General features: G+C 44.7%; 1 protein-coding gene across 1 annotated transcript; it reads left to right on the forward strand.

Moving 5' to 3' along the window:
- Positions 1–1,140: 1,140 nt before the first annotated feature.
- plcxd2 (phosphatidylinositol-specific phospholipase C, X domain containing 2) lies at positions 1,141–11,474 on the forward strand. Its single transcript, XM_029625942.2, has 7 exons — positions 1,141–1,474; positions 3,347–3,483; positions 3,575–3,694; positions 3,808–4,017; positions 8,800–8,910; positions 9,138–9,268; positions 10,037–11,474. Exons 1-7 carry the CDS (start codon positions 1,372–1,374, stop codon positions 10,173–10,175), a joined length of 951 nt encoding a protein of 316 aa, XP_029481802.1. The 5' UTR covers positions 1,141–1,371; the 3' UTR covers positions 10,176–11,474.
- The last annotated feature ends 3,089 nt before the right edge of the window (positions 11,475–14,563 follow it).

Genomic DNA, 14,563 nt, shown 5'->3' on the forward strand with positions numbered 1-14,563 from the left:
AATATAACCTTCCAATATCTTTCAAGTTTATTACATTAGGCCTAATGTGCAGTAGAACTCTGGCTGCCTGTTCCTCATGCACATCCACATCTAAATGTACCTAAATTTACCAAGTTCACAACTGAGCCCAAAATGAGATTGTTATTTTCAAATACACAATCATTTCATACCTTGATTACATTGAGACACAATCACATCCCACCGGGCAAAAACTGGGTGAATTAACGTTGTTTCCGATTCATTGATGACATTGAATCAACATGGAACACTGATTCAATTTGAAAAAAGTCATCAATGTAAGGGAATCTTTTTTCACCCAACTTTGAACCTAAATCCAATGACATGGTGACAGTGGTTGTTGATTTCAAATTGAATTCACATTAGTTGACAACATACCCAAATGTAAATAAAAACTAGACTTTGAACTGACGTCTGTTCCCAGTGGGATATGTCTCTTGTTTTGTTGTTGGTGGGAATACTTGGGAACAGATTTCCAAAATTATTTTGTTTAGCTGTTTCCTGGTTATTTTTTTATTTAATACTTTTTTTTCTCCAAAAACGAACATCCCTTTTCTAAAAATTTTTTTAACTTGGGGGACAAAGAAAATATAACTCGCGGGCTGTTCAGTAGTCCGCCTGTTGCTGACCCCTGTTCTATGCTCAAATATTTAGCAGTGATACATGAAACTTCATAGTAGACTATGTGCACTATGCTGTGGACCATTTGTACAGGCAGGCCTTTGTGCTTGCCATGGAACCACAAGGTCACTTGTGTAGGTGATTAGGCCCACTCCTAGTGCCACCTCTCTCCTACTCTCTCCAGTCACATACAGTATATTCTGCAGTGACATTTTGTCACTTTAATGATGGATGGTCACTCAAGCATTTTTATGGCCATTTAAGATTTTGCCCCCGGGATGGATAGAGACCCCCGAACAAGCCGTTGTCCATCTGTCACTGTTTCCGGTGGTGAGTAGGGTGAGCCTGAGTAGGCTAATGCACAGCACGCATCGAGGGAAACCCTGCTGGTTTAAACCTGCACGCAGGGAGTGAGGGAAGAAGGGAGGGGGGATAACGAGTGTAATTTCAGTCTAAGAAGATTAGTCAACGTCATTAGCCCGTTGGAGGCACTTCGGCTGCCCTGGTGGGCTCCGCACCACTGGTAAAGAGCAGGGAGACAGGTAGATACACAGGTGGCTCGAGGAGGCATGAAAGGCGCTCTTGCTCCTCACCTCAGGATGATTTATTTTACTGTGAGTCTCATGTGGGTGGCGAGGATACTGGCATTACACCGGCAGCAGGTATACCAGATTTGACGGTTAACGTTTTTAAGGGGGGGAGGGGGGGGGGGGGTGAGATCAGAGAGGAGCCATGAAGACGCGGCCCACGGGTATCGGTGCCTCGAATGCCAACTGGATGAGCTCACTCTCCCCCGAGCTCACAGCTATGCCCCTGAAGCACCTTGCAGTGCCCGGTAAGCGCGTGTTAACCACATCTGTTATTTACAGGGCCTTCAGAAAGTATTCACCCCTTGACTTGTTCCACAATTTGTTGTGTTACATAGTGGAATTAAAATGGATGTAATTGTCATTTTTTGTCGATGATCTACACAAAATACTGGAAGAAAATTCTAACATTTGTAAAAATAAAAAAATAAAAAAAATATCTTGATTGGGTTTATTCAACCTCCTGAGTCAATACATGTTAGAATCACCTTTGGCAGTGATTACAGCTGTGAGTCTTTCTGGGTAAATCTCTAAGAGCTTTGCACACCTGGATTGTACAGTATTTTATTATTTTTAAAAATCTTCAAGCTCTGTCAAGTTGGTTGTTAATCAGTGCTAGATAGTCTTGCCATAGATTTTCTAAACTGTAACTAGGCCGTTCAGGAACATTCAATGTCGTCTTGGTAAGCAACTCCAGTGTAACATAACCTTATGTTTTAGGTTATTGTCCTGCTGAAAGGTGAATTTGTCTCCCAGTGTCTGTTGGAAAGTAGACTGAACCAGGTTTTCCTCGAGGATTTTGGCTGGTCTTTGTGGTATAATCTATGTTTAAAATTCACTACTTGACTGAGGGACCTTGAAAATCATGTTAAACACTATTATTGCACACAGAGTGAGTGAGTTCATGCAATTTTATTATGCATATTGTTCAGCACCTTTTTACTCCTGAACCTATTTAGGCTTGCCAATAACAAAGGTGTTGAATACTTATTGACTCAAAACATTAAAGTTTTTCATTTTTTATTAATTTGTAAAAATAAAAAAACATAATTCCACTTTGACATTATGGGGTATTGTGCGTAGGCCAGAGACACACACCTCTCAATTTTATCAATTTTATTTCAGGATGTAACACATAAAAATGTAGAAAAAGTAATGGGGTGTGAATCATTTCTGACGGCACTTTACATGTGTGTGTGTGTGTGTGTTGTAGGGGTGTCTAATGTCGGTCGACATGAGGCGTATAATGATGACTGTTGGCTCTGACTTGGTTTATGACCTCTCACTGGTAAAGTCTATCTGGGGTTATATGGTTTTAACAGCAAAGCCACACTTTAGCTAAATTAAGTTTAGCACCTTCTCTGTCTGAGAACAGCGTAGGCTACTGTTGGGCTAGAGAGAAAAACAGTGACCTGTGGGTCTGGGGAACTGGGGTGTGACTGATTTTCTGTGTGACGTGTATGTGAGACGGATGTGGCATGCATGTATTTGTTTTGTTTACAATGTAGTGAGGCTAGCCTAATGGATTCAGAGAGGGTTCTTGGTGTTAATCTGTACTACCTGCATGAGACCTGAGTTTGTGTGTTTGATGGAGAGAGAAACAGAGAGAGAGAGAGGGAGAGAGAATGCACAAAAGTAGATGGTTAGCCCACTCATAATATCGGCAGAAGGACCTTCACTTCCTTTTCCAGACTGAAAAGGCATATCTTTCTCTATATCACGTGATCTGTCTCTTCCCCTCTTCCTCCCTCTCTCCCCTCCTCCTCCATCTCTCCCCTCCTCATCCTTCTCTCCCATCTTCCTCCCTCTCTCCCTCCCTCCCCCTCCTCCCTCTCCTCCCTCTCTCCACTCCTCTTCCCTCTCTCCCATCTTCCTCCCTCTCTCCCCTCCTCCTCCCTCTCTCCCCTCCTCATCCATCTTCCTCCCTCTCCCCCTCCTCCCTCTCCTCCCTCTCTCCACTCCTTCTCCCATCTTCCTCCCTCTCTCCCCTCCTCGTCCCTCTCTCCCATCTTCCTCCCTCTCTCCCCTCCTCGTCCCTCTCTCCCCTCCTCATCCCTCTCAACCCTCCTCATTCCTCTCTCCCCTCCTTCTCCCAATCTCCCCTCATCCCTCTCTCTCAGGGTCCCATGACTCGTTTAGTTTCTGGGTAGATGTGAAGGCCCCAGTGGGCCCTGACCAGAAGGCCATAGTCAAATACCTGGCCACAGCCTTCCGTTTCGTTTCCAAGAAAGTCATGAAGAAGTGGTCCATGACACAGGTGAGGGTTCAACTGGTTCAGATGATTAACCAATACTCTATTGAAAAGATGGGATCCTCAGTCTTTGTCAGCATATGACTTTTATCACCAGAACCTGACGTTTAAGGAGCAGCTGGATGCAGGGATTCGTTACTTTGACCTGCGTGTGTCATCCAAACCTGGAGAGTCTGGTACTGAGATCTACTTCATCCATGGCCTGTTTGGACACAAGGTGGATGTACTGACCCCATAGCCAGACACCTAGAAGATCAATAAACATGTTATTATACGAAAACCTAGAGTAAACGTCTCCTCCTACTATTGACTTCTCTCACTCTCTCTCAGGTGCGTGACGGTCTGTCGGACATTAACTCTTTCCTGGACGCCCATGGTAAGGAGATGGTGTTCCTGGACTTTAACCATCACTACGCCATGGGGATGGAGCATCACACCTACCTCATCAACATGCTCCAGGAAGTGTTCGGACCTAAACTCTGCAAGATCGGCGTTGTTGAGGAGATCACTCTGGACTATCTCTGGGAGAACAAGTACCAGGTGAGACAGACAGGGTGAGGTCAGAAAGTGTGAACACTCCTCCACGTCCTCCACTTACAGATATAGTTGAACCTCTGATAGTAAGACCCAGTCATCTATAAGTTGAGTGTGTGTGACACCTTAGAGTAATAGTGGAGTCAGGATTTCAGTGGAAGCTAAAGTGGATTGCTTACTAAATGCTGCTGCAGCTATTTCAACCTGTCAATCAGGGATATCATCTCACAGACATTGATTCTCTCTTTGTCTCTCTCGCTCTCTTTCTCACACACACACACAGCTATTTCGGTCTGTAAGCGGCCAGTAAGTCTTAATGGATGACAGAAGATTAAGTCAGGAGGCAGTTGGTGTGTGTGTTTGCACTTGTGTTTGAGAGTGCTTGGGAAAGAATAGTGTTGGTATTTGTATCGTGTGTGTGCGTGGGGGGGTAGGAGCAGTGGTGGCTATTCAGCATGATAAATGTGACTTGTTTCAGGAAACTAGGTGTATGTCACACGTCACTACTTCTTCTGGAACACGTGAACTTCATGTGCTTTAATAACAAAATTGTATGCCATCTGTAAATTACAATACAATTGTTAAATATTGAGCCGAGTTGGTTTAGCCACAGAAAAAGACAGGAACCTTCCCGCTAGCCATGATTGGCTGAGATAATGGATGGGGTGGACATGCCGAGAGAGGAGTTCGGATTAGTCTGCCATGTAGCACACTTTTGTCTACAACAATAGCTGCAGTATGTGGAGGTAATCTTTTCTAACTTGGCATTTTTGAACGATATCACGAAGAACTGCAAAAGTGTTGCTAAGGCTCTCCACTTTCTTGAGGATCGAGTTTTGAAGTTAGTGGAATGCCCAGTGGAAGCCGAGTATGATAGCTAAGGAGACTGAGAAAATTCAGGCGTGATTGCAAGTGAGAATTGAGAACAAATAAGGCTAATATACAAAACACCTGTCTCCAGATTCCATCTTCAAACTATGGGCAACCATGGCATCTGTGACAGAGGGAGAAGCATTCATCCTTGTATACGGGTAAGAGAGTGTAGCTAGCTACATTTGCAGATATTAACCATTTCATATTTTGTCAGAAAGTTGTTTTTATTGCAAGTTAAAGTGTACTTTTAGCTAGCTAGCTAACATTGAGCCTATTCTGAACAAAATATAAATGCAACAATTTCAAAGATTTTGCGGAGTTAGTTCATATAAGGAAATCTGTCAATTGAAATAAATTAGGCCCTAATTCATGGATTTCACATGACTGGGAGGGGTGCAGCCATGGTTTACCCACTGTAGAGCCAGGCCCAGCCTGTCACGTTCGCTGTATGGAGGAGACCAAGGCGCAGCGTTGTACACGTACATACTTCTTTTAATGAAGAAAGAACACTGAACAAACTAACAAAATAACAAAATGAATGTGAAGCTATATACACGAGTGCTGATAGGCAACTACACATAGACAAGAACCCACAAAATACCCAAGGGAATATGGCTACCTAAATATGGTCCCCAATCAGAGACAACGATAAACAGCTGCCTCTGATTGGGAACCAATTCAGGCCACCATAGACATACAAATACCTAGACTTACAAAAAACCTAGATATACAAAAACCCCTAGACAATACAAAAACTAACATACCCACCCTAGTCACACCCTGACCTAACCAAAATAATAAAGAAAACAAAGATAACTAAGGTCAGGGCGTGACACCAGCCAATCAGAATTAGTTTTCCCCACAAAAGGGAAAACAGTGAAGAAACCAGATGTGGAGGTCCTGAGCTGACGCGGTCTGCGGTTGGACGTACTGCCAAATTCTCTAAAACGACGTTGGAGGCAGCTTATGGTCGAGAAATTAACATACAATTATCTGGCAACAGCTCTGGTGGACATTCCTGCAGTCAGCATGCCAATTGCACGCTCCCTCAAAACTTGAGACATCTGTGGCATTGTGTTGCGTGACAAAACAACACATTTTAAAGTGGCCTTTTACTGTCCCCATCACAAGGTGCACCTGTATAATAATCATGCTGTTTAATAAGCTTCTTGATATGCCACACCTATCAGGTGGATGGATTATCTTGACAAAGGATAAAATGTTCACTAACGGTGATGTAAACAAATTTGTGCACAAAAATTGAGAGAAATACGCTTTTTATGAGTATGGAACATTTCTGAGATCTTTTAATGCAGCTCTTTACATTTTGTGTTTATATTTTTGTTCAGTGTAGTTGGTTAGCTTTAGCTACCTGTAGATTCATGCAGTGTAGTTACGTTATGAGTTGGGATTATGGTTAGTTGTTTAGCTAGCTAGCTACATGTCTAAACAAAGGACTCCACTATTCAGGTAACCATTTCACTGTACTGTTTACATCTTCTGTATCCTGTGCATGTGACAAATAAACATAGACTTTGTTTGATATAGTGTGTGTTTACCAGAGATGATAATGTGAAGAACAACATGACCTGCACCAAAGTCAAATTAGGATATAAAGTTAGGCCAATGAGACAGTGTCCAAGTTCAAAAATTCTCTGGTAGAATGCCTGCTTTTATTTCATCACACTCACAACCGTAAGCTATTTTCTGTAATTAGCTTTCCATTAACTTGTAAATAATGATCTTGTTGTAAGTTTATTTTCCTGTAATAATGAATACAAATGAGCTAAAGTTAAGGAGTTGTCAGCTATATGATATGGTCATTATTTGAACTGGCTGGCCAGCTAACTTAACGTTATCTAGCTAGCTAGCAAACTAGAAACTAACCAAAACATTGTTTAGAAAGTTGCTTTTAGTTGCCTGGTTCGCGAGATTGACATATTTGTAAATGGGTGGGTTTATTGCTGTTAAAATACACCAGTTATGCTATTTTGGACCACCAGGCTGCTGTCGTTTTTGGGTTTATAATTGTTCATAACGACAACCACAAGTTTGATGTTGGATGACAATAGAATGTTCATGATGTCACTGCGACAACTGTATACAGACATGTCGATAGACGTAATATAAACCAGCCTTTAGTCTTGGGTTGTTTAAAACACTACCGTACTCACTGTTTAGCACATGGCTGCACATGTGAATCCTTAAAGAGATGGGTGGGGCTAAGCTTAAGGGGGTGTGAACGATGCTGAATGGATGTAGACAAAGAAGAGCTCTTCAGTAGGTGTACCAAAACATTCAAGGGACATTTTCTCAAAATAATTACTATCCCATTGTTCCTCAACTGTAGTGTATGATATGCAATGATAGTGTATGATAACATGATATCCAATGTTAAAAACACAACGTTTTCTACATAAGACCGAATTGAGCCAATCGGTCACAAATTTCCATTGGGGTGGGGCCAGGGTAGATGTCTGTTGAGGGGGTGGGGAGGATATCACATAATTTTATGAATCCGGTGACTGGGTCTGCTTATTCATTGATGTTATCGCCAGAAATAACCCAGAACATATTCCAGTCCACGTGATCAAAACAGTTGGAACCTGGATTCTGATGGGTCAGACCAGCATGTACAGACCTGACCACTGGAACTTTCCTTGAGTCTTTGTTTATAGGCGGGAAGGAGCAAAATGGAGTCATGGTCAGATTTGCCGAAAGGAGGACGGGAGATGGCCTTATACCCGTGTCGAAAAGGTGTGTAGCAGTGGTCCAGCGTTGAATCTCTATGAGTTGGAAAGTCAATGTGTTTATGTTAATTTGGGAGCACGGTTCTCAAATTACTTTTGCTAAAGTCCCCTGCAACAATGAACGCTGCAGATACTCGGTCTCCAGCTTGTCCAGGGTCCAATAAAGATCTTTGAGTGCATTTTTGGTGTCGGCTTGGGGCTGGATGTACACGGCCGTGTGTCGGCTTGGGGCGGGATGTACACAGCCTTGTGTCGGCTTGGGGGCGGGATGTACACAGCCTTGTGTCGGCTTGGGGGCGGGATGTACACAGCCTACACAGCCGTGTGTCGGCTTGGGGTGGGATGTACACAGCCGTGTGTCGGCTTTGGAGCGGGATGTACACAGCCTTGTGTCGGCTTGGGGCGGGATGTACACAGCCTTGTGTCGGCTTGGGGAAGGATGTACACAGCCGTGTGTCGGCTTGGGGGCGGGATGTACACAGCCGTGTGTCGGCTTGGGGGCGGGATGTACACAGCCGTGTGTCGGCTTGGGGAAGGATGTACACAGCCGTGTGTCGGCTTGGGGGCGGGATGTACACAGCCGTGTGTCGGCTTGGGGAAGGATGTACACAGCCGTGTGTCGGCTTGGGGGCGGGATGTACACAGCCGTGTGTCGGCTTGGGGAAGGATGTACACAGCCGTGTGTCGGCTTGGGGAAGGATGTACACAGCCGTGTGTCGGCTTGGGGAAGGATGTACACAGCCATGGTGATAATCCCTAAGAACTCTCTCGGAAGGTAAAAAGGGCAACATTTGATGACCAAGTATTCCAAGTTGGGTGAGCAAAAGCTTGTAAATTCCTGTACGTTTCCCCATCGCACCACTTGTTATTGGTCATCAACCAGAACTCTCCGCCTTTGTTTTTGTGTGTGTGTGTGTGTGTGTGTGTGTGTTTATCAGAAACATCTCATTTAGAGATGTGGTCAGGTGAGTTTCTATGTTCTGTGACCCTAATCTCGATTCTAGAGCCAGATTACCTGGCAGGTGACAGGTGTGTAGTAATCAGACAGGCGACGAGACCGGTACAATAGGTGAGTCATAATTATGAATGAACAGATAGACAGATTAAGGGTTAAGGTGTGAAAACGAAATGTACTGAGAGTGAGTCTGAGTCTTGTGTGTCCCAGGTCATAGTATTCTACCACCACCCGTCAGCTGAGAGCTGTCCATTGATATGGCCGGGCAACAAGTGTCCAGCTCCTTGGGCTAACACTACAGACACCACCAAACTCTTTCAGGTCAGTGTGTGTGCGTGTGTGTGTGTGTGTGTGTGTGTGTGTGTGTGTGTGTGTGTGTGTGTGTGTGTGTGTGTGTGTGTGTGTGTGTGTGTGTGTGTGTGTGTGTGTGTGTGTGTGTGTGTGTGTGTGTGTGTATTTCATAGTGGATGAGATAAGGGGATAAATCTCATATAAAAATTCTATATAAATCCAACTGATGTTGATAATGATTACGATTATGATTCTAGTTCCTGGAGACAACACTAGGTGAGAGGGCTAAGATGGGGTCCTTCCACGTGACTCAGGCCATCCTCACCCCCAGAGTCAAGACCATTGTCAAGGGCCTGGTCAAGGGGCTACGCAACTACCTAGTTGAGAGGTGTGTGTTATTAGTGTTTCTGTGTGTACTGAGCGTATAGTATGTATTCTGATAGCAGCCAGCAGAGAGCGGTATACACAGTCAGTTTTGTCAGTTTATCAGTCGGTCAGACTCCCAGTAGGGTGAAGACCCTAAACACGGACTAATCTAAGGTCAGTTTGGCGTCTCCCCCTAATGCTTAAAGGTAGGACTTGGGGAAGGTAAACTGTAAGGGTAATTGTTAGTTAGACTCTCCAGGTAGTTGCCCTTAGGTACAGATCTAGGCTCGGGTTGCTCTCCATAAATTCTCACATTAACCATTAAGAGTTGACAACAGAAATCTGACCATAGATGAGTGTCTAGAAGCGACTCTGAAGCGGATATTTAGTGGAGACGGCAGGCTGGGAGGAAATGGCCTAATTTTGCGTATCCACGGAAACAAGATGGCTTATTATCACAGGATAAACATTCCCACTTCCTGGTTTTGTCCTGACGGCTGCAGGGGCTTAGTGGAAGGTTAAGGGCTCTATCACTGATACGACCCTGGCCGTTGTGTGTGTGTGTGTGTGTGTGTGTGTGTGTGTGTGTGTGTGTGTGTGTGTGTGTGTGTTTGCTGAAATGCACCCATAACTAAAACAGCAAGAGCTCCAAACTTAAAAAATGCTTTGGATACAATAACTATAGTCTGACTCAGACACAACAGCTCTTACACTCCTTATTTTCTCTCTTCCACTCCCCCTTCCTCCCCTTATCATCTCCCCCCTCTTCCCGTCCTTCTCCCCTTCTCAGGAACCTTCCCATCATATTAACGTGGGTCGAGACCCAGAAACCCGGTGTTGACGGGATTAACATCATCACCTCTGACTTTGTGGAACTGACTGACTTCGCCAACACAGTCATCAACCTCAACAACCTCCTGCTCAACTAACAGGACCGCAAGAAAACCTGACTAACGCCACCATAGAGTCAGAATGAGTAGACTGGATATGAGTCGAAAAGAAACCCACTTGGATCTTTTCACGGTCCCGTTCTACCCATCATGGCAGCTGCATCACTGATCACATGACCAGACACCCGGGGACACGTGATAATGGGACACTCAGACATACATCACGTGACTATCTCATGCACTTACAGCTCACATGACCGGTATTGACTGATCATGGTCAAGAAAATGACCACAGAGATTCACATATTGCGCTTAGAAGTATAGCAATGTACAAGGGCTGAGACTGCTTAAACACACACACACACACACAGATTTAACACTATTTCAATGGTAGCAGTTGACAGCTGTGTGTGACATGTAGTTATTAACACATTCAAGATAGATCATAGCAAAGTTATCTTGATTTATAACTAGCAATGAAAGTCTGGCTACAGCCACTCACACACAGCTGTCTGGATGTGCGTGTGCGTGTGCGTGTGTGTGTGTGTGGCTTGTGGCAGTCCACTGATTATCACACTGACACAGAGAAAAACTCCCAGACTAACTGTACATTTCTGTGGTCCTCCTGGAGGGGAATGATGGGAAGGAGAGAGGAGGAGAAGAGAGGTGGAGACCCAGACAAGGGCAGACAGAATGGGGAAGAGCGATAGAGAGGCACTAAAAGAAAGAATAAGAATCAAGGAGGAAAGAAAATGTGTGTATGAGAGAAAAAGAGAGAGAGAGAGAAATAGAGAGAGAGATTGTATCAGCACAGCTGCTGTCTGCAGGCAGTGAGGATCTCGTTTTATTCTCCCTTATTGGGAAAGATGTTTTCATTTTAGCTCCCTCCCTTTTTCAAATCAAATCAAATTGTATTAGTCACATGCGCCGAATACAACAATACACCTTACAGTGAAATGCTTACTTACAAGCCTCTAACCAGCAGTGCAGTTTAAAAAATTACAGATAAGAATAAGAGATAAAAGTAACAAATAATTGAAGAGCAGCAGTAAAAATAACAATGTATACAGGGGGGTGCCGGTAAGAGTCAATGTGCGGGGGCACCGGTTAGTTGAGGTAGTATGTACATGTAGGTAGAGTTAATTAAAGTGACTATGCATAGATGACAACAGAAAGTGGCAGTGGTGTGGAGGGGGAGAGGGGGGGGGGGCAATGCAAATAGTCTGGGTAGCCATTTGACTAGATGTTCCTTCCCTTTTTCTCAACTGGTATGTGTGTGTGTGTGTGTGTGTGTGTGTGTGTGTGTGTGTGTGTGTGTGTGTGTGTGTGTGTGTGTGTGTGTGGTGTGTGTGTGTGTGTGTGTCTCTCAGTCCAAACCGCATTGTTGACGCTCTTGCTCTCAGTATCACACACACACACACACACACACACACACACACACACACACACACACACACACACACACACACACACACACACACACACACACACACACTAATTGTAGAGTCATTACACATACCACAGAGGCTTGTGGGAGTGGAGCGTCTCAAATGGACGAAGAAAGAGACGCGTTCCTCTGTTATTTGTTTGTTCTGGTTTCTCTCTCTCTCTCTCTCTCTCTCTCTCTCTCTCTCTCTCTCTCTCTTCCTCTCTCTCTCTCTCTTCTTCTCTCTCTCTCTCTCTCTGGTCCCGATGATCCCAGTCAGTTCCCCAGGTCTCCAGGGAGAGTCAGGGTTTCTCGACCCCAAAGGGACCCTCGCTTCAGTGGGTACAAGAGCATTCTGACATAGGGCCTTGGTAGTAGGTTATGGATGTCAGGGCAGGCGATGATAATCACATCCCGATCAGGGGACTCCGGGCCTAACTCTGTGTGTCAGTATTTATTTAAATCATTATGAGAGGTGTCAAATGTAATGGCCTAGTATGATGCTGTGACTGTGTGTAGAGAAGAGATAATGGAGGGAGGGAGAGATATTGAGATGGAACTGGTTAAATGCAGCTTGGAATCACACCAAACCACACAGAACCTACCCAAACCACTCTGGATTGTACACACTCTAACCCTCTGGAGCAGTATGCAGTTGTCCCAGACACTGATCTGTGGTGAGTTGAACTGTTTCCCCTCTAATAGATCAAGTTGGAGTTAGGAGAGGATAAGCTGATTCTAGGTCTTTGCCTAAGGGTAACTACTGCAGAGCCCTCTCATTGGGCTTCTCTCTGACTGACAGTTTGTTACAGACTTCACTCAACAATCTTTAGCCGAAATGTGTTTCCTAACCTAAACACTGAGATTTGTCTGAATAACGTGTTTTTCTGGAATTACAAGGCAACGAGCGGCATCCCCTGTCATAACAGCTATGTTGTGGAGTGCCCACCCTCCCTGCCCCTCCACGGAATCACTTGGGAATTGTGAAATTCACTGTAGAATGCTGTCCAACATTCCATGGCCATCTCTCTGCCGCCAGGGTCTGTGTTTCCCTACGATGATGTCATTGTGAAAGTTCAGTTCCTCCAGATGGGAGGAGGCCCCCATGGAGAACTCAAACACTGGCCAATCTTTGCTATACCTACCAAAGAATGGACAATAATTATTAAGCAACATATTTTATAGAGCTATTTGTTTTTTTACTTTACGCAGCAGTTATCAAAAAGCCACCTGGACTACAGGAACTCAATTGTATGTTTATCGTTCAATGACAAGTAGGATGACTTGGTAGTTAAGGCTGGACAACTAGGTTATGCAAAGTCTGTTGATTTCTGGTAGAGTATACCTAAATCAGGGCTGGCTCTAGGCATATGCGGTCGCTTAGGGCTCCTGGTTGATAGGGTGCACCCGGCCCCCCTTAATATATATATATATGTACAAAAGTATGTGGACACCCCTTCAAATCAGTGGATTTGTTGCTGACAGGTGTATAAAATCGAGCACACAGACATTAAATCTCCATAGACAAGCACTGGCAGTAGAATGGCCTTACTGAAGAGCTCAGTGACTTTCAATGTGGCACCGTCATAGGATGCCACCTTTCAAACAAGTCAGTTCGTCAAATTTCTGCCCTGTTAGAGCTGCCCCGGTCAACTGTAAGTGTGCTATTATGAAGTGGAAATGTCTAAGAGCAACAATGGCTCAGCCGCGAAGTGATAGGCAACATAAGCTCACAGAACAGGACCACTGAGTGTTGAAGCGCGTAGCGCATAAAAATCGTCTGTCCTCGGTTGCAACACTCACCACGAGTTCCAAACTGCCTCTGGAAGCAACGTCAACACAATAACTGTTAGTCGGGGTGCTTCATGAAATGGGTTTCCATGGCCGAGCAGCCGCACACAAGCCTAAGATCACCATGCGCAAAGCCAGCTGTCGGCTGGAGTGGTGTAAAGCTCGCCACCATTGGACTCTGGAGCAGCATTCTCTGGAGGGAGGAATCACGCTTCACCATCTGGCAGTCCACGGACAAATCTGGGTTTGGCGGATGCCAGGGGAATGTTACCTGCCCCAATGCATAGTGACAACTGTAACGTTTGGTGGAGGAGGAATAATGGTCTGGGGCTGTTTTTCATGGTCCGGTCTAGGCCTCTTAGTTCCAATGAAGGGAAATCTTAACGCTACACCATACAATGACATTCTAGACGATTCTGTGCTTCTAACTTTGTGGCAACATTTTCTGCAAGGCCCTTTCCTGTTTTAGCATAACAATGCCCCTGTGAACAAAGCGAGGTCCATACAGAAATAGGATGTCGAGATCGGTGTGGAAAAACTTGACTGGCCTGCACAGAGCCCTGACCTCAACCCATCAAACACCTTTGGGATGAATTGGAACGCCGACTGTGAGCCAGGCCTAATAGCCCAACATCAGTGCCCAACCTCACTACTGCTCTTGTGGCTGAATGGAAGCAAGTCCCCGCAGCAATGTTCCAACATCTAGTGGAAAGCCTTCTCAGAAGAGTGGAGGCTGTTATAGCAGCAAAGGGGGAACCAACTCCATATTAATGACCATGATTTTGGAATGAGATGTTCGACGATCAGGTGTCCACATACTTTAGTTATGTACAGTATATACACATACACTGAGTATACAAAACATTAAGAACACCTTGCTCTTTCAATGACAGACTGACTAGGGGAATCCAGGTGAAAGATATGATCCCTTATTGATGTCACTTGTTAAATCCACTTAAATCAGTGTAGATGAAGAGGAGGAGACAGGTTAAAAATATATATTTTTAGGCCTTGAGACATGGATTGTGTATGTGAGCCATTCAGAGGGTGAATGGGCAAGACAAAACATGTAAGTGCCTTTGAACAGGGTATGGTAGTAGGTGCGAGGCGCACCGGTTTGTGTCAAGAACAGCAACGTTGCTGGGCTTTTCATGCTCAACAGTTTCCCGTGTGTATCAAGAATGGTTCACCACCGAAAGGACATCTAGCC

Source organism: Oncorhynchus nerka, linkage group LG22 (assembly GCF_034236695.1).
Source record: "Oncorhynchus nerka isolate Pitt River linkage group LG22, Oner_Uvic_2.0, whole genome shotgun sequence".
NCBI lineage: Eukaryota > Metazoa > Chordata > Actinopteri > Salmoniformes > Salmonidae > Oncorhynchus > Oncorhynchus nerka.

Excerpts from the sequence above, each read along its gene's own strand:
- plcxd2 (XM_029625942.2), top strand. The coding sequence starts at position 1,372 with ATGAAGACGCGGCCCACGGGTATCGGTGCCTCGAATGCCAACTGGATG. Across the intron at positions 3,484-3,574 it reads AGAAGTGGTCCATGACACAG|AACCTGACGTTTAAGGAGCA; the intron begins GTGAGGGTTCAA and ends TTTTATCACCAG. Across the intron at positions 9,269-10,036 it reads CGCAACTACCTAGTTGAGAG|GAACCTTCCCATCATATTAA; the intron begins GTGTGTGTTATT and ends TCCCCTTCTCAG.